We start from the raw sequence: 26864 nt of genomic DNA on the forward strand, positions 1-26864 counted from the left end.
CGCAGAGGCCCCCTGGCCTGCTCAGGAGCTGGACTCTGGGACTGGTCTTGGTGCGGGGGAAAGGGACAGCTCTGGGCACCAGTCCTAAGACACAGCCCGCCTTCACTCAGTGCTGCCCTCTATGGCTGAGGCGCTTCCCTGCAGAGGCACAGGACACAGGGATGAAGAGCAGGGGCTGTGACCTACAGAGGGCGCAGGTTCGGCCATTTACTAGGTGGGAGACCCTGGGCTAGTGACCCGGTCATCTTTGTGAGCCTGCTTCCTCTAGTGAATGAGGATAGCAGTGCACAGCTCTGAGGTCTGTTGCCAGGACTAAATGAAAACACATGTGGGAAAGAGGCAACAAATGTTTTCACTTCTCTAGTTTCTAGCTCCACACCCGACCTGGGGCTGTGACTACGGGCTGAGCCCTTGCTGTCTTCTCCCCAGGGCCTGGAGCTGTTCTCCATGGCCCCCGGCTGCAAGATGAGGTTTGGATGCCAGTGGTCACACAACATCTAACAGTTCTAGAATTAAGCTGGGCCCTGCAGCCAGCTATTAGGTGGGAACCAGCCAGTCACCACCTCTCCCGGTAACTCAGACCCTCCAACAGGTCCTGACTCCCTCTCTGCAACTGCCTGTCTGCCCACAACTGTATCTAAGTTCCAGATGCCATTCCAGGAGCTGGGAGTGAGTCTGGGGACTTCAAGGGCACAAAGGAAAGAATCAGGGGCCTAGAACACAGCAGACATGATCACCACTTACAAGCTCTCGAATTTGAGCTTCCTGAGCTGCCACCACGTCACTGCTCTGCTTCAGCTTCTCCTCAGAGGCCTGCAGGCTCTGCTCCAGTTCTTTCACCTAAGAGGGAAAGAGAAGTATCCTTATGTTCAAAATAAGCTGAGTAGTAACAAATGTCTTTTAAAATCAAATCTATTTAAATCATAAAGCAGGTACACTAAAGAAAAAATTTTAATTAGAAAAAAAAAGATGCTCATAAGTCAATCATTATAAAACACTACCATTCTAACACAGTTTCATTTTTTTGACTTTCTTTTACAACTTCGTATACAATTCTAGTAAAACTTTGTATTTTTCCTCCGTGCTCAAATTTCCTTCTGGATTTCCATGTAGCCTTCAGACCCTAGATTATTTCCTCAAAGGATGTTGTATAATTCCCTGAACTGCTGCCTCCTGTCCAGGTAACTCAGCTGTTTTCCATTTTGCAGATAAAATAAGGCAGCAGTTGACTTCTTCCTGTAAAAATTGTTGATCTGGCTTGAGTCACTTCCTTAGGATACACTTCCAGAAGTGGGATTACTGCCCATGAGACAAATTTGGGTTTCCCTCATTCCACACATACTGACCGGGTCTGACTGTGTCTCTGGCACTGTGCTAGGGCACGAGGCCTGAAGGGTGGACGGGATGACCCACCGCCCAGCACTGAGCGAGACTTGGCCTCCAAAGTGATTGTTTCATCTGACTCAAGCGAACTTTGCCAATTTCTCCTATAAAGTCTTTGCTGAGTAAGGTCTGCCCTGGGGGAACTTTATTATTAAAATATAAGCACATACAGGGCTGCAGCTTTGTCAAGGAGAGGGAGGTACCAAATGAGAAAAGAATGTTTTTAGGCCTTTGCTGCTGCAGCTAAGTCACGTCAGTCATGTCCGACTCTGTGCAAACCCATAGACGGCAGCCCACCAGGCTCCCGTCCCTGGGATTTTCCAGGTAAGAACACTGGAGTGGGTTGCCATTTCCTTCTCCAACGCATGAAAGTGAAAAGTGAAAGTGAAGTCGCTCAGTTGTGTCCGATTCTTCGGGACCCCATGGACTGTAGCCTACCAGGCTCCTCCATCCATGGGATTTCCCAGGCAAGAGTACTGGAGTGGGGTGCCATTGCCTTCTCCGCCTTTTAGGCCTCACGGTTCCTCATATATGTTCAGAGATAAGTTTTCATGGAAACAACCCCACAAGAACAGTGTGAGCACCTCCACAGAGGAGAATAGTAATGTTATTTTCCCATGACCACAAATTTTTTCAGTGCAGAGCCAGGACTGAAACTGCTAAACTCCTGGGTTTAGCAAATATCTGTGCAAGTTCCAGTTTGCAGGCAGAACTCAAGAAAGATTCAGATCCTCAAAAAGCTATGCATGGAGTTATCATATGACCCAGCAACTCTACTCCTAGGAATATACCCAAGAGAAATGAAAGTATAAGCCCACACAAAAACCTTGTTCATACACTAACATTCACGGCAACAGTATTCACAATAGCCACAAGGAGGAAACAACCGAAATCTCCACGGGCAAATGAATGGATGAATACCATGTGCTCTATCTAGAATGGAATCAAGGTCTTAAAAAAGGCTTGTTCAGTCTTAAAAGGTAATGAAATTCTGACATATGCTATAACATGAATGAACTCTGAAGACATTATGCTAAGTGAAGTAAGCCAGAAGCAAAAAGACAAAAACTGTATGATTCCAGTTTTTGAGGTACCTAGAGTCATCAAATCGATAAAAACAGAAGGTAGAATGGTGGGTGCCAGGAGCTGGAGAGAAGACAGAACAGGGAGTTATTGTTTTAATTGGCACAGAGTTGTAGTTTGAGAAGATGAAAAAGTTCTACAAATGGATGGTGGTGATGGTTGTGCAAAAACATAAATGTACTTAATGCCACTGTACACCTAGAAATGGTTGAAATAGTAAATTTTACATTTATGTGTATTTTACCACAATAAAAAAGATATTCAGAAATAGAAGTGAATTACAATAAAGGTAACAAAGCTGCAGTTAGGAAAAAATACAGCTTTACATATATTAATATTGACCAAGAAACAAGAAAGACTTTAAAAATGAGTTAAGCATTTTCTATGGTCTGAATGTTTGTGCCCCCAAATTTCTATGTTGAATTCCTAACATCTGATGTGATGGTGTTAGGATGTGAGGTGACTGGGAGATACTTAGGTCATGAGGGTAGAGGCTCATGAATACAATTAGTGTTCTTATAAGAGGCTTCACAGAGATCCCCTGACACTTCTACCACTTCACACTCATGAAACTGGCAAGAAAACTAAAAGGCTGAGAAATGCCAATGCTAGAAAAGACAGAGATGCATCGATAGGAACTCTCTAGCATCCTGGGCAGCCCTCTGGGAGCATTCCTGTCCTACTGAGTCACGTTAAGTCACACACACTCACTATCCTCCTTAAGGCAACAGAAACGAGGATGTTCACTGCAAGGTAATCTGTGGTAACAGGAAGAAGGTGGCAATCTGGATATCTAGCATGCAGCAGATAACTGTGAAGTAGAGGAGGTAAGAACAATGAAGTGGACACAGAAGATGGAGCAGTGGAAAGTAACAAGGAAAACTCATGTACAGCTATATCATTTACCTAAATTAACACACACATAAAACAATGTTAGCCATTTTAAGGTTGCTGCTGCTGCTAAGTCGCTTCAGTCGTGTCCGACTCTGGGCGACCCCATAGACGGCAGCCCACCAAGCTCCCCGTCCCTGGGATTCTCAAGGTTACTCAGCAATAAAAGGTCTCTATTTACCACTTTAGAATGGTTTCCTATGGGAGGAAGGAGAGAGAAGACAAAAGGGAAGGAACAGAGAAGACAATCTTCTGTGGAAGAATGATGCTAATATGGCAGGAATGGAGAAAATGACTACCTCAGTTCTCTACAAGTAGAAGTCAAAAGAGAAACCCTTTGGAAGAAAATCTCTGATCCAAGGGAATTCTCAGCCACAACCATGTCATCTAAGGGCACCAGGACACCACCCAGACACAGGAGTGAGGTCAGTACCCGAGTCTCCAGGTTGTTGATGGCCTTGGCCTGGCTGCTTCTGGCTGCCAAGAGCTGCTGTCTGGTATCCTCCAAATTCTGCTCAGCAAGTGTTTTCTGTAAGTTGAAAGAAGAGAAAAAGGAAATAGTCATTTCTCCATTGCATATATATTTACTGATGTCTACAACACATTAGACCTGTGCAAGGCATGAAGAACATGAATACGCACAAAAAACTCCAAAACCGTAGAGAGAAAATTCACATGTTGTGAAGTACACACAGATAAATTTGACAGGTTGTTGACTTGGAGGCTGGGGCAAAGACTAACCCAAGACAGTATATAACAGAGTGCAACAGTGCTCATAAGGCGGCAGTACAGAGCAGGGGATGCTCACTGCCTCAGGAAAGGAAGAGGTTTCACTCTTCATAGCTGGCCAGGGCCAAACCAGAGCACCTGGGCAGAGGAGGGACACTCAGTTCAGTTCAGTTCAGTTGTGCATCACTCTTTGTGATCCCATGGACTGCAGCACGCCAGGCTTCCCTGTCCATCACCAACTCCTGGAGCCTGCTCAAACTCATTTCCATCGAGTTGGTGATGCCATGCAACCATCTCATCCTCTGTTGTCCCCTTATACTCCTGCCTTCGATCTTTCCCAGCATCAGGGTCTTTTCCAAGCAGTTAGTTCTTTGTATCAGGTGGCCAAAGTACTAGAGTTTCAGCTTCAGCATCAGTTCTTCCAATGAATATTCAGGACTGATTTCCTCTGGGATTGGCTGGTTGGATCCCGTTGCAGTCCAAGGGACTCTCAAGAGTCTTCTCCAACATCACAGTTCAGAAGTATCAATCCTTTGGCACTCAGCTATCTTTATAGTCCAACTTTCACATCCATACATGATTACTGTAAAAACCATAGCACTGACCAGACCGATCTTTGTCGACAAAGTAATGTCTCTGCTTTTTAATATGCTATCTAGATTGGTCATAGCTTTTCTTCCAAGATGCTTGTCTTTTAATTTCATGGCTGCGGTCACCATCTGCAGTGATTTTGAAGCCCAAGGAAATAAAGTCTGTCACTGTTTCCATTGTTTCCCCCATCTATTTCGCATGAAGTGATGGGACTAGATGCCACAATCTTAGTTTTCTCAATGTTAACTTTTAAGCCTACTCTTTCACTCTCCTCTTTCACTTTCATCAAGAGGCTCCTCAGTTCCTCTTTGCTTTCTGCCATAATGGTGCTGTCATCTGCATATCTGAGGTTATTGATATTTTTCCGAGCAATCTTGATTCCAGCTTCAGCTTCATCCAGCGCAGCATTTCGCATGATATACTCTGCAGATAAGTTAAATAACCAGGGTGACAATATAAAGCCTCGACGTACTCCTTTCCCAATTTGGAACCAGTCTGTTGTTCCATGTCCAGTTCTAACTGTTGCTTCTTGACCTGCATACAGATTTCTCAGGAGGCAGGTAAGGTGGTCTGGGATTCCCATCTCTCGAAGAATTTTCCACAGTTTCTTGTGATCCACACAGTCAAAGGCTTTGGTGTAGTCAATAAAGCAGAAATAGATGTTTTTCTGGAACTCTCGTGCTTTTTCGATGATCCAGTGGATGCTGGCAATTTGATCTCTGGTTCTTCTGCCTTTTCTAAATCTGGCTTGAACATCTGGAAGTTCACGGTTCACATACTATTGAAGCCTGACTTAAGAGAATTTTGAGCATTACTTTGCTAGTATGTGAGATGAGTGCAATTGTGCGATAGTTTAAACATTCTTCGGCATTGTCTTTCTTTGGGATTGGAATGAAAACAGACCTTTTCCAGGCCTGTGGCCACTGCTGAGTTTTCCAAATTTGCTGGCACATTGAGTGTAGCATTGGACTTTACTTCCATCAGCAGTCACAGCCACAAATGGGTGTTTTTGCTTTGGCTCCATCTTTTCATTCTTTCTGGAGTTATTTCTCCACTCTTCTCCGGTAGCATATTGGACATCTACCAACCTGAGGAGTTCATCTTTCAGTGTTATATCTTTTTGCCTTTTCATACGGTTCATGGGTTCTCAAGATAAGAATGCTGAAGTGGTTTCCAATTCCCTTCTCCAGTGGACCATGTTTTGTCAGAACACTCCACCATGACCCGTCCATCTTGGGTGGCCCTACACAGCATGGCTCATAGTTTCATTGAATTAGACAAGGCTGTTTCAAAGAATAGCAAGGAGGGATAAGAAAGCCTTCCTCAGGGATCAATGCAAAGAAATAGAGGAAAACAATAGAATGGGAAAGACTAGAGAGCTCTTCAAGAAAATTAGAGATACCAAGGGAATATTTCATGCAAAGATGGGCACAATAAAGGACAGAAATGGTACGGACCGAACAGAGGCAGAAGATATTAAGAAGAGGTAGCAGGAATATACAGAAGAACTATACAAAAAAGATCTTCAGGACCCAGAAAACCATGATGGTGTGGTTACTCACCTAGAGCCAGACATCCTGGAATATGAAGTCAAGTGGGTCTGAGGAAGCATCACTACGAACAAAGCTAGTGGAGGTGATATAATTCGAGTTGAGCTATTTCAAATCCTAAAGATGATGCTATAAAAATGCTGCACTCAGTGCTCGCTTTGGCAGCACATATACTAAAAAATGCTGCACTCAATATGCCAGAAAATTTGGAAAACTCAGCAGTGGCGACAGGACTGGAGAAAGTCAGTTTTCATTCCAATCCCAAAGAAAGGCAATGCCAAAGAATGGTCAAACTACTGCACCAATTGCACTCATCTCACACACTAGCAAAGTAATGCTCAAAATTCTCCAAGCCAGGCTTCAACAGTACGTGAACCGTGAACTTACAGATGTTCAAGCTGGATTTAGAAAAGGCAGAGAAACCAGAGATCAAGTTGCCAACACCCACTGGATCATCGAAAAGGCAAGAGAGTTCCAGAAAAATATCTACTTCTGCTTTACTGACTACACTAAAGCTTTTGACTATGTGGAGGATCATAACAAACTGCAGAAAATTCTTCAAGAGATGGGAATACCAGATCACCTCAGCTGCCTCCTGAGAAATCTGCATGAAGGTCAAGAAGCAACAGTTAGAACTGGACATGGAACAACAGACTGGTTCCAATTGGGAAAGGAGTACATCAAGGCTGTATATTGTCACCCTGCTTATTTAACTTATATGCAGAGTACATTATGGGAAATGCTGGGATGGATGAAGTACAAGCTAAAATCAAGAATGCTGGAAAAATATCAATAACCTCAGATATGCAGATGACACTGCCCCTATGGCAGAAAGTGAAGAACTAAAGAGTCTCTTGATGAAAGTGAAAGAGGAGAGTGAAAGAGTAGGCTTAAAACTTAACATTGAGAAAACTAAGTTCATGGCATCTGGTCCCATCACTTCCTTGCAAATGGATGGGGAAACAATAGTAACAATGACAGACTATTTTCTTGGGCTCCAAAATCACTGCAGATGGTGACTGCAGCCATGAAATTAAAAGACGCTTGCTCCTTGGAAGAAAAGCTTTGACCAACCTAGACAGCATATTGAAATGCAGAGAAATCACTTTGCCGATAAAGCTATAGTTTTTCCAGTAGTCATGTATGGATGTGAGAGTTGGACTATAAAGAAAGCTGAGCACCAAAGAATTGATGCTTTTGAACTGTGGTGTTGGAGAAGAGTCTTGAGAGTCCCTTGGACTGCAAGGGGATCAAACCAGTCCATCCTAAAGGAAATCAGTTCTGAATATTCATTGGAAGGACTGATGCTGAAGCTGAAACTCCAGTACTTTGGCAACCTGATGCGAAGAACTGACTCATTTGAAAACACCCTGATGCTGGGAAAGATTGATGGTGGGAGGAGAAGGGGACAACAGAGGATGAGATGGCTGGATGGCATCACTGACTTGATGGACCTGAGTTTGAGTAAGCTCTGGAAGTTGGTGATGAACAGAGAAGCCTGGCATGCTGCAGTCCATGGGGTCGCAAAGAGTTGGACACTATTGAGCAACTGAACTGAACTGAACTGAGTGCAGCACTTTCACAGCATAACCTTTTAGGACTTGAAATAGCTCAGTTGGAATTTCATCACCTCCACTAGCTTTGTTCATAGTGATGCTTCCTAAGGCCCAGTTGACTTCAGACTGCAGGATTTCTGGTTCTAGGTGAGCCTCCAGGACATCTGGCTCTAGGGAAGACACTAGACATGTGAAATAGCAGGGGACATCTGGGGAACTACAGCTTCCTGAAAGTCACAGTGATGACGGGTTCAGGTCATGAAACAAGACTGGAAAATTAGACAAAGGGCCAGATCATGAGAAAAGCCTTTTATATTATAGAAGGAAGCTTGAACTTAATTCTGTAAGCAGTATTCTTCAGAGTGGAGTCATTCAGACAGTGGCATTTGACTTATCTGGGTAGGGGTGGGGAATTTAAGTTTGAGGTTTACTCCAGACTAGTTACCTCTTTCAGAAGTTCCTGCACATGTTCTTCCCCTGAGAGATTCTGCTCTAGTCTCTTCTCCAGGGATGCAACCTTCTCCTGCAAGTGTGTGATGAGTTTTTCTTTCTCTTGAGTTTCAGCAGTGACCTGCAGGTGAAAGCAGAGATTATGTTACCCTCTCTCTCCCTCCCTAACCATCTCCCCTAGAATCATCATGTTTCTCTAAAATTATGTTTCCAACTGCATCCTAGGAGAGCATATAGCCAAGAAATCTTCCCTGAAAATGGAACAGAAAAGATACAAGATCAGAACCCAACACCACTCGGGTATCTGTTTCAGGTCTAGTGCAGTAAGCAGCAAATGCTCCCAATTTAAGCAACTGACGACTGGGAAGGAAGGATGCTATTGCCTCTGTGGAATCTAGCCAAGATGCTGTAAAGATGTTCCTCCTCTCTAAAATAACCTTTGTATTGTCGTGATCTACCAGCTAAAGGAATGCTCCTCCCACTCCCATCAAGCATAGATTTAACTCTACTAATCCAGAGTCCAACAGGACCTACAACTTTATACCAGATGCCAAGAACCAAGCTCCCAGCCAATCCTATAATGACCTACAGAAGAATATGCTTGGAAACAGGGGGCTAGATGAAGCGTTAAAATGACAATGTAGCTGTCTTCAGGTTGAAGAGAGCACTGAAACAAACGATGGTATTCACCCTGGCTCACAACACAGCAACCGCAGGTGAAGGACACACAGCAGCAGCTGACAGCACGGCCCCAGGCACACAGCTGCCCACGCCTACCTCTTCAGCAATGACGGTAGTGATGGCGGTGGTAGGTGGGGACTAACTTTGCTCCTTTCAGTACTGCCAATCTTCAATCCTGCGCAACATCAAAACTGAGGATCCAGGAAGCTTTCATTATGTCATTTCTTAGCTCCTCACTGGTTCTTACATTCACTGAAGATGCCCATTCTTCACTCCAAAATAAGGTCGTACAGCATCAACATTTCATTGTGAAGACTAGAACCTCCTCACATATAATTCACTTCCTCAAATTCCCTCACTTCATGCTCTGCTGCTCCAACTCAAGCCACAAACTTTAGACTGCAACTCAGCCAATTCTCTCCTCAGAATAAGATGCAGCTACTTGGGTCCAAGGTTTCAGAAAGAAGCATTTGCCATTCTGATTTCTCACAGGGGCGACAACATATATATTAGAGCAGAATTGAAGAATGGTTTCAAGACTGCATAATTCAATAAACTGTGATCAAGCCGATACTCTTTGTGCTGTCTCCCGGGGTATAATCAACTAGAGCTACTGACCCAAAGAAGCATGGAGGCTGGTGGCAGAGATATACATGTAATTAATTATAAAACAATACAATCATGCTGCAACAGAGGGACACACAAGGTGCCATGAGACATCAGAGGCAGAAGGGATTAACCCGGCAATCTGATCAGGCCTCCTAAGCAGGCAAGTCCAGGTGGAAGGTGGGGAAGAGGAACAAGCTTTCTGGGTAAAAGGCACTATGTGTAAAGGGGTAAATAGACAAGTTCAACATGACCAGGAGGCTAGGTAGAGAGGAAGGAAGAAGTGAAGACAACTCCTAAGTCTGTGGCTCAGATACCTGGTTGAATGGTAATATTATGCAAGGCAGAGAAAACACAGGTAAGAGGGAGTTTGATAGGAAAGAAACACAGTTTTGGCCAGGCTGACCTATCTTTAATGGGTCTCTTACTAATAATGTTGAAAACAGGATTGAGAAACAGTATGGTGCAGGAGCAGCTACAGTTTGCAGAGCATGTGCAAGCACTTCCCACTCCTCTAGTTCTTACAATCACCCTCTACTTGACCATTTACAGAGAAACTGAAGTTTAGGAACCAGCCCAATAACACACACCATGCTGATAGAATAAGGATTCAAAACCCAAGCAAGCCTTCCTAATTCAAGGCCTGTACTACGTCTACTACTCATCAATATGAACAGAGAAATATAGTTGACCCTTTCCAGTAAAAAGCAAAAGAACAAATAAGTCTCATATAAGTCACTGTGTGGGGCAGAGTCAGGGACAGAAGAAAGAATCAGTTGCCAATTTCCAGTTAGTTTTCTTATGCACTATATCCCACATGGAGTGATTCCCCAGCTCTGGATGCTCTACTTCAAGCCCTCAGCATTTAATGTGCTACAGCTAACACCACACTTAATGGTGAGAAACTCAAAGGTTTCCCACTAGGATCAGATACAAAGATAGGATGTCCCCTCTCCCCACTTCTTTTTAACATCATCTGGAAGTCCTTGCTAATGCAATAAGGCAAGAAAAAGAAATAAAAGGAATGGAGATAAGGAAGGAAAACATAAAGCTGCTTTTGTCTGCAGATGATATGATCATTTGTGTAGGAAATCCACATGAATCAACAACAACAAAAAAACCTGGAACTTAAAAGTGATTATATCAAGATGGCTGGATACACGGTTCAGTCAGTTCAGTTCAGTTGCTCCGTCATGTCTGACTCTTTGTGATGCCATGGACTGTAGCATGCCAGGCTTCCCTGTCCATCACCAGCTCCCAGAGCTTGCTCAAACTCATGTCCATCGAGTCGGTGATGCCATCCAACCATCTCATCCTCTGTCATCCCCTTTTCTTCCTGCCTTTAATCTCTCCCAGCATCAGAGTCTTTTCCAATGAGTCAGTTCTTCACATCAGGTGGCCAAAGTACTGGAGTTTCAGCTTCAGCATCAGCCCTTCCAATGAATATTCAGGACTGATTTCCTTTAGGATGGACTGGTTTGATCCCCTTGCAGTCCAAGGGACTCTCAAGACTCTTCTCTAACACCACAGTTCAAAAGCATCAATTCTTTGGTGCTCAGCTTTCTTTATAGTCCAACTCTCACATCCATACAAGACTACTGGAAAAACCACAGCACTGATCAGATGGACCTTTGTTGGCAAAGTAATGTCTCTGCTTTTTAATATGCTGCCTAGGTTGGTCATAACTTTTCTTCCAAGACACTTGTCTCTTCATTTCATGGCTGCAGTTACCATCTGCAGTGATTTTGGAGCCCAAGAAAATAAAGTCTGTCACTGTTTCCATTGTTTCCTCATCTATATAAAATTTAATTGTTTTCCTATATACCAACAATGAACAAGTAAAATTTGAAATAAAAACACTATTTATAGTAAGACTCCAAAAATGAAGTATTTAGGTATAAATCTAACAAAATATGTATAAGATATACATGGGGAAAACTAAAACTCTGATCAATGCAATTTTTAAAAATTAAGTAAATGGAGTGATACTCCATGTTCATGGATAGGAAAGACTCAATATTGTCAACAAATCAGTTCTTGCCAAGATCAGTTCTTGATATATAGATTCAATGCAATAAAAATTAAAATCCCAGCAAGTTATTTTATGGATATCAACAAACTTTATATGGAGGGGCAAAAGACCCAGAACAGCCAACACAATGCTAAAGAAGCATAAAGTCAGGACTGCCACTATTGGACTTTAAGACTTACTACAGCTACAGTAATTAAGACAGTATGGTATTGGCAAAAGAACAGACAAAAAGGTCAATGGAACTGAGTAGAGCCCCCACAAATACAGTCAACTGAGCTTTGACAAAAGAGCAAAAGAATATTATGGAGCAAAGTCAGCTCCTTCAACAAACGGTGTTAGAACAATTGGATACCCACATGCAAAAAAAAATAAATGTAGACACAGACCTTACACTGCTCATAAAAATTAACTGAAAGTGGCTCACAGGCCTAAATATAAAACTCAAAACTATGGAACTCCTAGAAGATAGAAGAAAACCTAGATTTGTTAATTACAAAACCAAAGCCATGATCCATGAAAGAAATAACTGGCAAGTTGATTTCATCAAAATTAGAAGCTTCTGCTCTGCAAAAGACAATGTCAAAAGAATGAGACGACAAGGACAAACCAAAGATTAGGAGAAAATATTTGCAAAAGACACATGTGACAAAGGCCTTTATCTAAAACATATTAAAAAAAACTCTTTATGATTCAACAATAAAAAAAAAAACCCTCAAAAATAAGAAAACAAACAGCTCAAGGCAAAGACAAAAAAGATACAGGAAAGAAAGAAAGAAAGAATCTTTATTTGCAGATGAAATGATTGCTAGACTCTATAGATCCACTATTAAGCTTAATAAGAGTTATTAAGTTGTGAAAAATTAATATATAAATATTTCTATATGCCAGCAACCAATACAAAAAATACTTTTAAAAATTTAGGATTGGTGTAAAAAATAAAGCACTTTTATGGGAAAAATGATGGAAGGTTGTTGAAAGTCATTTTTAAAGAAACAACAACACTGAATATCTAGAGTCACAGAGATCATGCTCTTGGATAAGAAAACTCACATGATAAAGTAATCAATGCTCCCCAAATGCATCTTCAGATTCAATGTACTTCCAATCAATATCCCACCGGGTTTTTTTAAACAGCCTGACAACTTGTTCTGTGGGACAGCAGTGGGCCAAGGATATTCAAAATATCCCTAAAAAAGAACTGGGTTGGGAGGCTTATCTTGTCAGACACCAGAACTTATGCTAACACTGTAGCTAGTAAGGCAATGCATAGTATTGTGGAAATACCACAGTGGCATACACCCCAAAGTCCAGGAGTGGTTCCATGTACAAATGCAAAACTGAATTGTGATAAAGCTGGCATTTCAGATCAGTGAGAAAACAGATTTTTCAATAAATGGTACTGAAACAATTAAAAAAAAAAAAGACACGGCTCCCTTTCTCACAGGAAAACCACATTTCAGGCATATTAAAGACCTAGAAACAAAGTCAAAACTATAAAACTTTCAGAAAATAATACAGGAGAATAATGTATTCTGAGTGAGGAAAGATTCTTTTTTTAGATTTTTTAAAAAAGACAAAAGTATAAACTTAAAGGTAAACAATAAATTCAACTATAGTAAAATGAAAAGCTTATATTCAACAGAAGAAACTGTAGCATATGATGACAAGCTCTAAACTGGGAGAAGATATTTGCAACCCATACAACTGACAAAGGAGCATGGTAGCCAGTATATATATAAAGAATTCCAACAATTAATGAGAGAAAGACATAAATGCAATAGAAAATGGGCAAAAGATTTGAAGCAGCACTTCACAGAAGAGCGAAAATGATGGATAAACACATAAAAAGATGCTCAACTTCATTAATAATCTGAGAAAAGCAAATTAAAATCATGGTGAGAGGGAATCCTCCGGTGGTCCAGTGGTAAGGACTCCTTGCTGTCACTACTGAGGGCCTGGGTTCAATCCTGAACTAAGATCCTATAAGACATACAGTGCGGCCAAAAAAAAATCACAGTAAGAAAATCTAAAGATGCATTTCACATTCACCAGACTGGCAAAAATTAAAGGTCTGACAATATCCCACCTTGTCAAGGAAGCAGAGCAACCCAAATTTTCATACTCCACTGGTACAAGTTTGTAAATAACTACCACTGCTATGGAAAAAACTGGGCATTATCTAATAGAGTTGAAAAGTACAAATCTTTTGACCCAAACTTTTCACATCTCAAACAGACCCCACAGTTAACTCTTGTTTTTTGTTTTTTTTTTAATTTTTATTTATTTGGCTGTGCCAGATCTTAGTTGTGGCATGTGGGATCCAGTTCCCTGACCAGGGATTAAAGCTGGGCCTCCAGCACTGGGAGCATGGAGTCTTAGCCACTGGACTACTAGGGAAGTCCCCAGAGTTAACTCTTTCACAGGCAGACAAAAGTTCACAACAGCCTGGTTTGCGAAAGTAAAGAAGCAGAAAAAATGTTCACTGTCAATAGAACGGATAAATAAACTCTAGTAATTTCATACTATACAGTTGAGAAAAGATTAACTTATAGCAGCATGTGTCCATATGAATGTGTCTCAGGAATATAATCTTGAGCACAGAAAGGTGGTATTAGAAAAATACCTACAGCATTTCATAAGCCTGGTGAGCTGCAGTCCATGGGGTTGCAAAGAGTTGGACATGACTTGGTGACTGAACAACAAGCATGATACAGGAAAGAAGATGCTGTTTAGGGATAAAATTATAAAGCAAAGAAGTGGAATAATTTCTGGATAGGCTGACTTAAGAAAGAAATGGGATAGAAGAGAAAGGGCACACCAAGAATCTCAAAGGTAAACATTCCTTCTCTTAACATGGCAGGCGGGAGGAGTAGCTAAGTGGGGGTTCATTGGCTTGTTACACTTTTGATCTTACTTACGTGTCATAAATACTATTTCATATCTACTCAGTGTTAACAAGGACAACACAGAAACTGACTCTAAATTCATTTTTAGGAGGAAACTGCCCTTCCTCTAGTGCTCTCTTAGCCTGATGACTGACAACATTGGCCACTTAGCTGATCAGGCTAGAAACCCAGTAATCACCCCTAACACCTCTTTTACTCTCGCTCCTCTCTTATCTATTTCTTAAATTTGTCTTCTCTCCCATTATTTCCACCCTCCACTCTTGTCAAAGCCACCATGTTATGCCCGGACAATGCAAGAGCTTCCAGCTGGAAACCGTTTAAGTGTTTCCTCTAACAGCAAGCAACTCACTCCCTTAATGTGTTACCCTTCCAGCCTTCTTCCACTTCCTTGAAGGTGCCACTCATTTTACTGCCTCCAGATGTCTGGGTATATGGTTTGTGCTATTCTCTATTTAAAATTCCCTGCCATCACCACCACCCCCCAATCCGCCCACCTGCTTCAGCAGTTTATCTCAGTTCAGGCATTACTTCCTCAAGGGAAGTGTTCTGTGACTTCAACACTAGACCTGATTTGATGCCATCTTAAAAGATCCCACAGCATCCTGTAGTTTTCCTTCATAGCATGCATCACAGTTTGCAATTATCTATGTGATTATTGATTAATGTCTCACTGCTCCTCTAGACTAAGTTCTGCAAGGGCAAGGGTGACTGATATCTGTTTTGCTCAGCCTAGTATTTAATAAACACCTAGCACAGAGCACAGTGCTTGATACATAATAAAGCTCAAATTATAGTTTTAGAATGAATGAGGTAACTTAGTGGGGCCAGAGTCTGGAAAGTTAGTTTTTCCAATTATGAAATGAATGGATGGTTCTAATTGATATCAAACAGTCCCATAAAACCCAAATCTTTATTTCTGTCATCCTCTCTACCCACAAAGTCCCAAGTGTATTCTGTACCCTTCTGTATTTTTTGCTTTTGGGCTGTCCTACCCATCCTTGAAATTTCAATTACTCCAGGAAGAGTTCCTTGAACTCTGGAAATGCACTCTCCCTATGGCACACCTCCTGCATTTGAAAAATCTATTTCACTTATTTGGGACTTCCTGAGATGTGAATTTTTTTCTTGTCAAACAGAAAGTTTGAGTTCTATAAGGAAACAATAAGCTTTGGAAACAAAACACTATAGGTATCTAGATTTTCTGTGTGATGTGGAGATGAACCTTGTATCACAGTCATTCATTTGTGTAAGATCTATTTATTGGGCGCTCCTTGTTGTGAGGCAACTAAGCCCATCTGGAGGCAGACTTGTTACAGCAGGAACTAAGGCGATGTGGGCTGCACGAGAAACACAACCAGACATCCTGATGCAGAAATTTCTGCAGGTTTAGTTTTTACCCCATTCATGAATCCTAGGAACTTGGGTCCATTCCTAGTACTCTTCTTACCTTTTGCAAATCAATGGAAAGTTGCTGAATGAATGCTTGGAGCTCCTGTTCCTTTTGCTCCAGGATTGTGATCTTATTTTCTGCACCTGTTTTCGAAGCTGTCACACGATCTCTTCATTGAAAGAAAGCAGATAATGAACAAATTTGAATATCTCATCTAAGACACATTCTTTCACAGGAAAAATACACATGGTTCTTTACATGTCAGGGCTGCAAACATTAGCCATGTGAAGATTATCCATGGATAAGACTCCCGGACTCTCTCTGAAGCAGAAGTCCCAAGAGAAAAATTACACCCAGGTTTGAACAAGAAATCCTGATCTGCCTTTAGCTACTCAACAGTTTAGCAACTAAAACAATCTAAATTGCTTGGCAGGGTTGGAGGTGTTCTGAGCTCAGCAGGTCAGAGGAGTGAGGGTTTGGGAACGGACAAATCCAGAAGACTTTGCAGGAACTAAGATCAGAAAGTGCCACAGTGAGCAATGGGGAAAGACAGGTAGGCTCAATCCAGAGCTACACTAACACCGCTTCCCATGGGCCCCACAGACCAAGCAAGAACCTCTGCTCTTCCAGCGCTGAGTAGTGTCTCTGCAGTTCTTCCAGCTTCTGGCTTAAGTCTAACGAAATCTGACTGGACGTCACCAATTCCTCCCGGGTGCGACTAAGTTCTCTGGTTCGTGCCTCCAATTCTTGCTCCACTTTCCCCAAGCTTTCTTCCTTTTTTAAAAGCTGATACAAAGACATAAAGTTTCACTGGGCTACTACTAAGAAATACACTTGCAAAAAAAATCTGGACCAAGGACTTCCCTGGTGGTCCAGAGGCTAAGACTGTGCTTCCTATACAGGATGCCCAGGTTTGATCCTTGGTCAGGTAATTAGATCTCACATGCTGCAACTAAGAGTTCACAAGCCACAGCTGAGACCCAGCACAGCCAAATAAATAAATAAAAATTGAAATTTTAAAAATCTGGACCAGTAAGGCAAGTTTTTATAACATTTTTGTGAGCTTAGAAGTGATCTTATAGGCCCAGTAGTTTAAAAAGAAAAATGAAAGACATATCAAACAGAACTTCTCTATTTTAATAAATTGAAAGACATACAAATAGGATAAATATCAAAGACAACTAAGGTATGTTTATCAGCAGTTAGAGTCACAACCAGCAAAATCACAGTAACTAATCATCTGCTGAGGATGTAGCTTCTAAGACAAAAATGCGTACCATGTGCTTCACTTTACTTAGTTCCTGTTGCTGGAATCCTTCTAATTCATCCATTTCATCTCTTCTTTGGAAAAGATTCAAACTCTGGTTCTTCATTTCCTGTAACTGAGCTGTCAGAAACCTTTTATCCTATGCAGAAGAAGACATTAGCTCAGGCAACCAGGACATGAGAAATCTGTATTATATAACCAGAATTCTTAACAATGGAAAACCTTCAGGCAATCTCTTGTCAGTAGCAATAATACATGGACAATGGGAAGCTTTATGGTAATTATTTACAAAATTACCTACAAATTTTTTAAGGTAGAAATGGATTTTTTTAAAAAATGATAGTTGTGGAAAGAGGAAGAAGAGCTCCAAAAGCTTAACATTTGAAGTGCTTCTATTTGATTAGCAATTCCAGATATCCATTTGACAAGTCTATCTCAGTGACATACTGAACTGGTTGAATAACATGCATAACTGGAATAAGACTGATTCTCTTAAGTCATTAGATGGATTTAAGTAGAACCGGTTTCAGTTAATATATTCAGACAGCAAGTCAACAAAAACTAGACATGACTGGTGCTGGGAAGTTACAATTTACTATTCCCAAGATGAATTCTCTTCAGGACAAACTCTGGCTATTGCAGTTTCCAATTCTTGATTGAAAAGACATTAAAACTCTAAAAAAAAAATTTCTAAAAATCACTATGGCTTAAAAGACCTACATAGATGTCTCATTACTCTTTCTTGGTCTAAAATCTTTCCCAGCTCCTCCTGTGGGGGTGAGGGAGTGGGGAGAAAAGAGCTCTTAGTGAACTGAAGTAGATTTTATTTACTTTAGTCCTATATGCATCCTCTTTTACCATAATCTTCAAAGATGAAAAAATAGTCCAATAAGAATTTAACTGCTACCATCTTAAGAGCTTCTTTTAAGACAAGAAAACTTTAACCTAACCCATACCTTTATATTTAAGAGGATCATCATTAACACCATGTTTATATATATGTATGTATGTGTATATATACGTATTTTTTTTAAGCACAAGTTTCTTTGGGAGACAGCTTGACTTTTCTGTAATTCTTCCCTTACGTAAATACGTTAAGGCATTCTGATAGCTTGCATAATCAGACTTCTTTAGAACACACAAAGAAAACTGCTGGTTTAATTGGTGTTTTATCCCAAGAATGGTGCAATAAAACACATACTGTTAATAAAATTAACAGTAAATATATTTTATAGTTGAATATGTCAATCTGAGAAATCATTTTCTATCATAAAGAGCAAGTTAGTACTCAATGAAAAGAAGGAATGAATTAGGAAGCAGCATATAATTTGGGTTGAGCAAACTGACAATTGATTATTTTAAATTAAAATGTGTTTCTAATTGTAGGTGTGAAATTTCATCTTCCTGTTCATGTCTCAAGAGCCAGGAACACATTACATAAGGCACCTACACAGTGTCATGGGGCTGGAATAACCAATTCTTCTCATCTATGTCTAGCTGAGAAGTTCTCTTATCTGCTCAGCCTTCAGAAATGTCCTCCTTCCCCACTGAAAGTATTCCCAGTGTTACCACTGTGTCAGTCAGGGCTCTAGCAGGAAACAGACTCAAATTAGGGATTTTGGAGAGTCTAATAGAGACTTTTCAAAGCTGTGGGTGGGGTAAGAAAATCCAAAAGAGATAATGTGCTTGTAGCAATTGGGCATAAAGGGGGCAAAGGGATAAACAGGTTATAAGAAACACAGAAAGAGGAACTATATCTGAGGGCGAACCAAAGGTAAAACTGAAGCTGGAACCTTTGGCCATGGGATGCAATCAAGTAGAAGGGACCTCACATGGAGATGGCAGGGGGAATAAACTTCTGATCACATTCTTCCACCCAGCTCTTTCGGTGTTCCCCACTGGCGCCCTCAGTTACAAGCCAGAGGGCAATGGAGCCCTGCTGATGCAGTCCCTATGGGCCTTCAGGCACAGAGAAAGGGAGGAGATGGGTAGAGAGGACGCCAAGAGGGGCAAACAGCAGATACCCAGCACACCCACCGAGAAAGACAAAGACAAGAGCTTTCCAAGTCAGTGTCTAATCACCTGGCACCCTGCTTTCAAGAAGTGCTAACAGTGTACTAGGTACTGGAGAAAGCACTTTCCAAGGCCCAGAGAAGAGGCCAATATTCACAAGGAGACAAAAATAAGATGAACTAACCTTTTCAAGCTGATCCACTTTTTCTGACCATTCCTAAAACAAAACAATAAAGAAGTACAGTTTCCAGGCAAGAGTATCAATAAAATCAAGATTTTCAGAAACAAAATAACCCTCCCACCCCACCCAAAGAAATATATCAACCAAACAAAATAGCACATTAAAAGAACCATGATATTGGCTTAATAGTAAGAAAGCTAAGAGTCCCAAAAGGAGAAGAAAATGAATTTTATATAAAATTCTAGAGCACAAATATAAGCCTGCAAACTTTTCCTAAGCAGAGCACATAAAGCTATAGAGCTCTTCTGATGCAGCTTTCAGCTTCTTTCTGAGTCTCTGTCTTTGAGCACTGTTATTATTTCTTAGGAGAGGGTAGCCGGGAGCAGCTGAGTTGGTAACTCTGCAACTGATACTTAAAAATTAATTTACTGAAAAAGAGGTGAAGAGGGTGGTCTTCAGCAGCCCCTGATCATTATTTTCCTTCTCATTTTAATTTTTACCAATATCCTTCATGCCATCTGGTAAAAGTTAAAGAAGAAAGGATTATGCCTTTTATTCACCAATCACAGAAGAGGGGAAAAAATAATGATTGGGACAAAAGGCTATATCCTAAATGCCTAAAATTAAGTCCACCAATGCTAGATTATCTCTTCATTTATATACATTCACACCACAGTTATTAACTAAGTATTGGTGAATGATGTTTTTTCCTAGCTGGTTAATGACTGAGATGACTAATACACACTGTAAAACAACCCAAGCACTTACTGAAGATGAAACAAATTATGTGTTTTCTTCAATGCAATGTAATATATTGACCCTGTCTTAATAAATCAAAATTATCATTACAGTGCAAGCATGCTGTCACTTCAGTTGTGTCCAACTCTGTGCGACCCCATAGGCGGCAGCCCAAAAGGCTCCTCTGTCCCTGGGATTCTCCAGGCAAGAATACTGGAGTGGGTTGCCATTTTCTTCTCCAATGCATGCATGCATGCTAAGATGCTTCAGTCATGTCTGACTCTGCCACCCCATAGACGGCAGCCCACCAGGCTCCCCTGTCCCTGGGATTCTCCAGGCAAGAATACTGGAGTGGGTTGCCATTTCCTTCTCCACAATCATTACAATATTTGATGATTATCTTAAATTTAAAATGCCACTGAACAAAATAAACTTTATAATTACTGTAATAACCAGTAATAGTATTATTTTCCTTTTCTACTGTCATTTACTCAGCATCTTTCAATGGATGCTTCTATTGAGGTTACAGAAGTTCCTCTCAGTCTAGCTGGCTGGAGATGAAGAAACTTGGGACAGAGGTTGTAAGGACTATGTACATCATGGATGACTGCTAGCTTAATAGCACCTTCTTCTGCACTATCAAGGCAAGTGCTTTGGGAGTAAGCTTTCAGACAGGTTTTTGGAGGGCAGAGACTTTTTTCCCCTTATCTTGGGGCTCACAACCAGATTATGGATACACTACTTCCTTACCTTCTCTATTTTACACAGCTACACAGTTGGAAAAGGATACTCTCACATATGGACATATTTCATGATCATAACTATAAAGTTTCTGGATAATTTCCCACCCTACAGCGAAACAAACTCTCAAAGAACTTATATAGCACATTTCTTTTCTCCTAGATTGTAAGTATTTTCTACCAGGTTTATGGCATGAGATTTGAAATCACGTCACTAAGTGAAATTTTTCCACCAGTTTTGGGCAGTGCCACACATAAAATACCTGGTCCTTTCTGGCTAATGCCAAAGCCAGTCCTTCTGCCATTTTGGCTCTGTTGGCTTGGAATGTCTCATTCTGCTCTTGAAATTTCCGCATGGAAGCTGTTAATAAAGAGGCTCTATTTGAGATATGGAGATATTTCAGAAACAGCATGACAAACAGCCCATGTGATTATAACTGTCATCTAACAAAAAAGGCCATGTCACAAAAGTGGATTATGAGACTGGGAAAAACCTGACCCATCTTGACTTTCCCAGAAGCTTTTGGCCTTAGTAACAGACCTCAGTTCTGTTTTAGCTTATTTCCTATTGTTCGCTGTTGTTGCTGTCAAGTATACACATTTAGGAAGATGTCAAAGGGTACTTTTAAAATGATACGGTGATAGAACACTGAGTCAGGTAGCCTGCCAGAAAACACCAGTGCTATTGCTAAGTGATGGCTACTACTATTTAATAGAATTAAAACAAAGGTCAAAACAAAGCAAAACAAACCTTTCTTTCACTTTTCCTTAAAAAAAATGTTTTAGCATATATTATATCCACAAAAAATACCTTTCTACTTCTACTAGCATCTTTCTTGGATTGAACCCAAAGGAAAACATATAATTTAGGGTAAACTAAACAAAATGTATGTCCTATTGTTGGAGGAGTGAAGATAGAGATTTCTCCCAGTTATTGAACATAGCAGCTACGAAGTTCTAGCTATGGCTAGAACCAAAGTTTCTTAATCTAGGCCCATGGACAGGCACTAGACTTTCCTAATATCCAAGGGCAGCCCAAAAACCAGTCAACTGGATGATACACATAATATCCTTCTCCTAGGAAACATGCCCAAAAGACAACATAAATATGAATTATGTTTATAACTATCAGATAAATGTCAACTCAATTAAGAAGTATGCTACTCATATAATAAAGATTTGAGCTATGATGAAAGGCAAAGTTAACCATACACTACTGTTTTGTTTCAAAAAACTAAACTCTGGAAAGATTGAAAAAAGCAGGAGAAAAAATACGTACAATCCTGGTGTTTTTCTAAGGCAATTTCAAGCTTCTCTTTTATCTTCTGCAAGGTGCGGACCTGTTCAGCATAGTCTTGGGTGAGGAGGGTGACGCACATACCAGGCATGGACAAACATCAGGAAAGGAAGTTAATTAAACAAAACAAAACAAACAAAAAAAATGAATGAAAATGATGATGATTTTCTCAACCTGAAAACCATTCCTGTTAAGGAAAGCTGGGCAGACAGCCTCCCATTAACAATGAACAACACAAGCAAACAAGTATAGTACAAACTACCCACAGTGTAAATGTTGACTACAAACAGGCAGATTTGTTTAGCCTAGAGAAAGAACAAGAATTGGACCTGGTCTGGTCATCACAAATGCCCTGCCATGAAAACCACTATTATCTCATTACTGAATTTCAAATCTCAGTTTACACTGTCCTTCCCATTCTTGGCAGTAGGACAGATCAAACGGAACTCACTGAACAGCTCACGTACAGTCCACACGACTGAGTGAAAGTGGTCAGGACAACAGCAAAAACCTTGCCACAGCAGGGCCTCTGCAATAAAAGTACTGCACTCTCTAGAATAAAGTCAGCTTCCTTTCCTTACTGAACTCTCTGGAATAAAATCAGCCACAGAACTGAGTGGCCTATGCCATGTTAAAGGTGAAAGTCAGAATTAATTACCAGGGTAGCCAAAGAAGATAGTATGAAACAGTGGAAAAGTATACAGGCTCTAGTTCAAATCCCAACTGAGTCAGTCCTTAGCTGAGAGACCTTAAGCAAATTACTGATCCTAAGTATTAGTTTCTTCATTTATGAAATTATGGTATTAACTGTATCTACCGCAAAGGATGTATTAGATAATAAATGAAATGTTCTATTGCCTTAATTAGATAATAAACTAAGTGCTTTAGGCAAGTAGGACACAATGCTCAATAAAGAGTAGCTGCTATTGTGGTTGTTCTTATTCATACTGAGCCTAGGACATAAATACACTTAATTAATGTCAGTTTTCTTGCCTGTCCCTCCTCTAACATCAGTCAAGCCCAAACAATTTAGGGAAGATGCATATTACCTTACAGCTTTCTCCCCAACACTGAACAAGTGTAAAGTTACTTCACCTCTGTTACTGATACTGCTTACAGGCAGAGGTCACAGGATAGTAACACTTGAGTTTCAAGCAGACTGTAGTGAAAAGCAGGGACTCTAGCATCAAGCAAATCTGGGTTTGAATTCCAGCTCTACCACCTACTACCTGTGTGACCTTAATCTCACTAAGTCTTGTTAGCCTAGAGCGAGAACAAAATGAGATAATGGGCTGTCTAGTAGCTGTGAGTTACACTATGGGCCTTGGTAACTACACACACACAAATATCTCACATACAACTTGGTGAATTCTGTAGTCTGCTGCTTTCATTCCAGTAAAATGGGCATAAGGTCAAGGGACAAAAACACACACAGAAACTACTGACCACTTCACAGGCTGAAGCTTTCAAAATGTATCCACTGGCAGAAACCAAGTAAGAACTTACAACTCTATGACTGACATGCCCTGCTCAGGCAAAGAATATAATGGGAGTTGTGTAAATTGTAAACTGCACACAAAAGACATAATGAGAGTTACAGCTTCTATACAGGTGCTGAAGTTCAAAGTACCACTAAAGAGTAGCCCAAAGACCCAGAATGATATTACACAGGTGATATGTATCTCAGCAAGTGGCAATGTAGCACCAAACCATGTCTGGTGCTGAAGAATCCAATATCTGTAGACCATTCCATGAAAATGCTATCCCTAGCCCTTTCCTCCTGAAGCAAGCTTGGCCAATGGAAGAAAGATGGCTAAATCTACAGGCAATTTTTAATACATTTATATCCACAGCTAGAAATCTCAGGAGCAGAAAAAGGTAAGTTTTTTTTTTTAACTTTAAAACTTCAGTTTTGGATTTACACTATTCAATACACTAATAAAAGAAGGAAACAAAGGGGGTACGAGTTGCTCCTTTCTGACTAAGAAGATCAAATTATGTCAGAATAACTGTAAGGTTATGCTATGTGGCTTTTTAATAGGGAAAGAGGGTCAGGTGCAAGGCAATTTTCCCTTGGTCGCTTCTTACGAGTTCCTGGACATACCAGAAAGTCTGGCCTCTAATTTCCGTATTTGTTCATTCCTTCTCAAAAGCTGGGATGAAAGATCTTCTCTGGAGCTGCTTCCATCAGAAGCCTGTTGAGACAGAGATGGTGTATTCATATATGGATTTTTAGCAGCATGAGACCACATAACCAGAAAGCGACAACTCTTATTTCAGGTTTGGCTACCCTTTAAGTGATCACTAAAAAGCTTCTCTACCTATAAAGGAGAAGCAATACTCTCTTCATCTATAAAGTGAGGAGATATAAGATGCAAAACAGATACATTGTGTGTGTGTGTACATGGTATTGGAATACACGGTGGGAAACAAATCCAATTATCTTCTGGACCCAGGAGTCAAACTGGGGTCTCCTGCACTGCAGGCAGATTCTTTACCAGCTGAGCTACCAGGGAAGCCCATGATCATATTGTAACAAGTACATAATACAAAAAATATATTTTCAGATAAAAAAGTAAATCACTTTACTTTTCCAAAGGTAAAATCCTGGGGTAAAGGGAGGAAGACTCTTTAGCAAGGGATTGAAGGCTAATGCCTGTCACTGGGACTTTCCTGGTGCTCCAGTGGTTGAGAATCTGCCTTCCAGTGCAGAGGATGTGGGTTTGATCCCTGATCCAGGAACTAAGACTCCACATGCACCGGGGCAACTAAGCCTGTGTGCCACAATGAAAGATCCCAAACACCACAACGAAGATCTTGCAAGACACAACTAAGAACGGATGTAGCCATAAATGAATAAATATTTTAAAAAAGAATCTATCACTGACATTGATAAAGTTTCAGTATCTTCATCTATAAAACAAAGGGATTTCAATCTATGGTTCTAAAATGTGTCAAAACCTTTAGCTGATAATATATATTCAGTAAATTATTATATTAATGAGACATCAAATTTTCCCAATAATCTAGATTATTAAAACATATAGGCACTATTATTACTTTGGGCAATGTTTACTACTGTTAATAAATAAATCACTTTATCTTTCTACACTTGATTATAAAATTTTAAAAATACAGAAGAGTAGGGAGAGTGGTTTACTTAACATTCTCTACTTTAACAATTGCTGATTTTTCCCATATTTGCTTCATCAAATTTTATTATAGTACTTTAAATCACAGACATCATGACATTTTATCCTCAACATTTTGACAAACACTTATAAAACATAAAAACATTTTCCTTTATAGCCACAATACCATTATTATTATACCTAACAAAATTAAAAATAATAGTATCTAATATCCAGTCCTCAGTCTTCCCCATTTATTGCTAAAATAATGAGTGGTTCAAAAGTTCATTTTAAATATTCATTTATCCATCTACCCATTTGCTCATCCAACATTTATGGAGGCCCAGTCACAGGAATGATTAAAGGGGGTTTCAGGATGTGGCAGGCCCAGGCTAAAGTCACATCGTCACCACTTATAAACTACAAGAACTTGGACCAGTTGGTCAACTTCTCTGTGCACTGGCTTCCTCACATGTAAAATGTGGTTAACAAAAATAATCGGCATCACAGAGCTGTGATGAGGAGTAAACAAATCAAAATCTGTCAGGTCTAAAACAGAGCCTGGCACATAATTAGCTTTAATATACAGTAGTAAAAATTATGATTATTATTGGTAATGAGACACCTATTCTTAGTATTGTTTACAGCACTGTGAACAGTGATGAAAAGGAGTCCCTGTCTAAAACAGCAGCAGTTGCAGCAACTACTAATTACGAAGTGCTTAAGAGCCAGGCACTACTAAGTTTTTTATGCACTATGCAGAAAAGAGTTCATGTCGTTGGCCTGAGACTGCTATCCTTGGCAAATCCGGCTCGTAAGTTGAGCCCCTGGCTAGCCCATGGAAACTTAGATTTTACAAGGGTTCTCACCACTCCTGATAAGAATGGCTCATGGTACCCAAACTAATTGTGCAAAAAAATGTGATTTATGCCTAACATGTGAAAGGTTGCTGCTAAGAGCCGTGAACGACGCCGGGATTCATGGCCTCCAGAGGAGATGAATTTGATCTGGGACCAGAGACGAGGCTTGATCACTCAGAGCTTTTGTGCAGCAAAGTTTTATTAAAGTATAAAAAGAGATAGAGAAAGCTTCTGACATAGACATCAGAAGGGAACAGAAAAAGCCCCCTTAGTTTTCAGCAAGAAGTTATATACCTGTTAGCAAGCTGCAGAGTTGCACCAGGCCCCTCACCCCCTCACCCCCTCACCCCTCACAACATGCATTTTGAGATAGCATTGGCACAGGTGAGTCATCTCCCTCCCTCCATAAAACAACTGACAGGGATCTTGAAGAAAGGCAGATTTCCAAGCAAATACAAAATTCATTAACATAGCTTAAGAAAGACATTTCCGTGAGGAAAAAAAGTGTTGGTTAGCTCAAGGTTTGAGATAAAGTTAAGTTCAGGCAGAACCAGCTGTTGCCATGAAGACACAGGATTAGAAGAGAAAAGAAAAAGGAAAAAAATACATTTGCCACTTGTAGTTTATTTCCTCCTGCCACTTGGGGACCTTTGGCCTCCCTACTGAGGCTACTGACCCTCTCAAGTGCCTTCCTTCCAGAAGTCTGGAATTTTGGTAAATGCTAGGCAGAAGGTGCCTGTATGACTAGCCTCCAGTAAACTTCCTGAGCACTGAGTCTCTACTGAGCCT

At 40.5% G+C, this 26864-nt stretch overlaps 1 protein-coding gene across 5 annotated transcripts in view; it reads right to left on the reverse strand.

Moving 5' to 3' along the window:
* The window catches only part of GOLGA1 (golgin A1), a 47354-nt gene that overhangs the window by 15513 nt on the left and 4977 nt on the right, over positions 1–26864 (reverse strand). For all 5 annotated transcript variants that reach the window (XM_043469540.1, XM_043469544.1, XM_043469543.1 and 2 more), the window contains 10 exons: positions 24189–24279; positions 22067–22141; positions 21051–21148; positions 19313–19345; positions 17126–17254; positions 16465–16634; positions 15906–16017; positions 8229–8354; positions 3791–3886; positions 745–840 (listed from right to left, as the gene is read on the reverse strand). In XM_043469540.1, coding sequence (XP_043325475.1) covers positions 745–840; positions 3791–3886; positions 8229–8354; positions 15906–16017; positions 16465–16634; positions 17126–17254; positions 19313–19345; positions 21051–21148; positions 22067–22141; positions 24189–24279 — 1026 coding nt within the window. The remainder of the gene's footprint in view (positions 1–744; positions 841–3790; positions 3887–8228; positions 8355–15905; positions 16018–16464; positions 16635–17125; positions 17255–19312; positions 19346–21050; positions 21149–22066; positions 22142–24188; positions 24280–26864) is intronic.

This window comes from Cervus canadensis, chromosome 5 (genome assembly GCF_019320065.1).
Source record: "Cervus canadensis isolate Bull #8, Minnesota chromosome 5, ASM1932006v1, whole genome shotgun sequence".
Classification (NCBI taxonomy): Eukaryota; Metazoa; Chordata; class Mammalia; order Artiodactyla; family Cervidae; genus Cervus; species Cervus canadensis.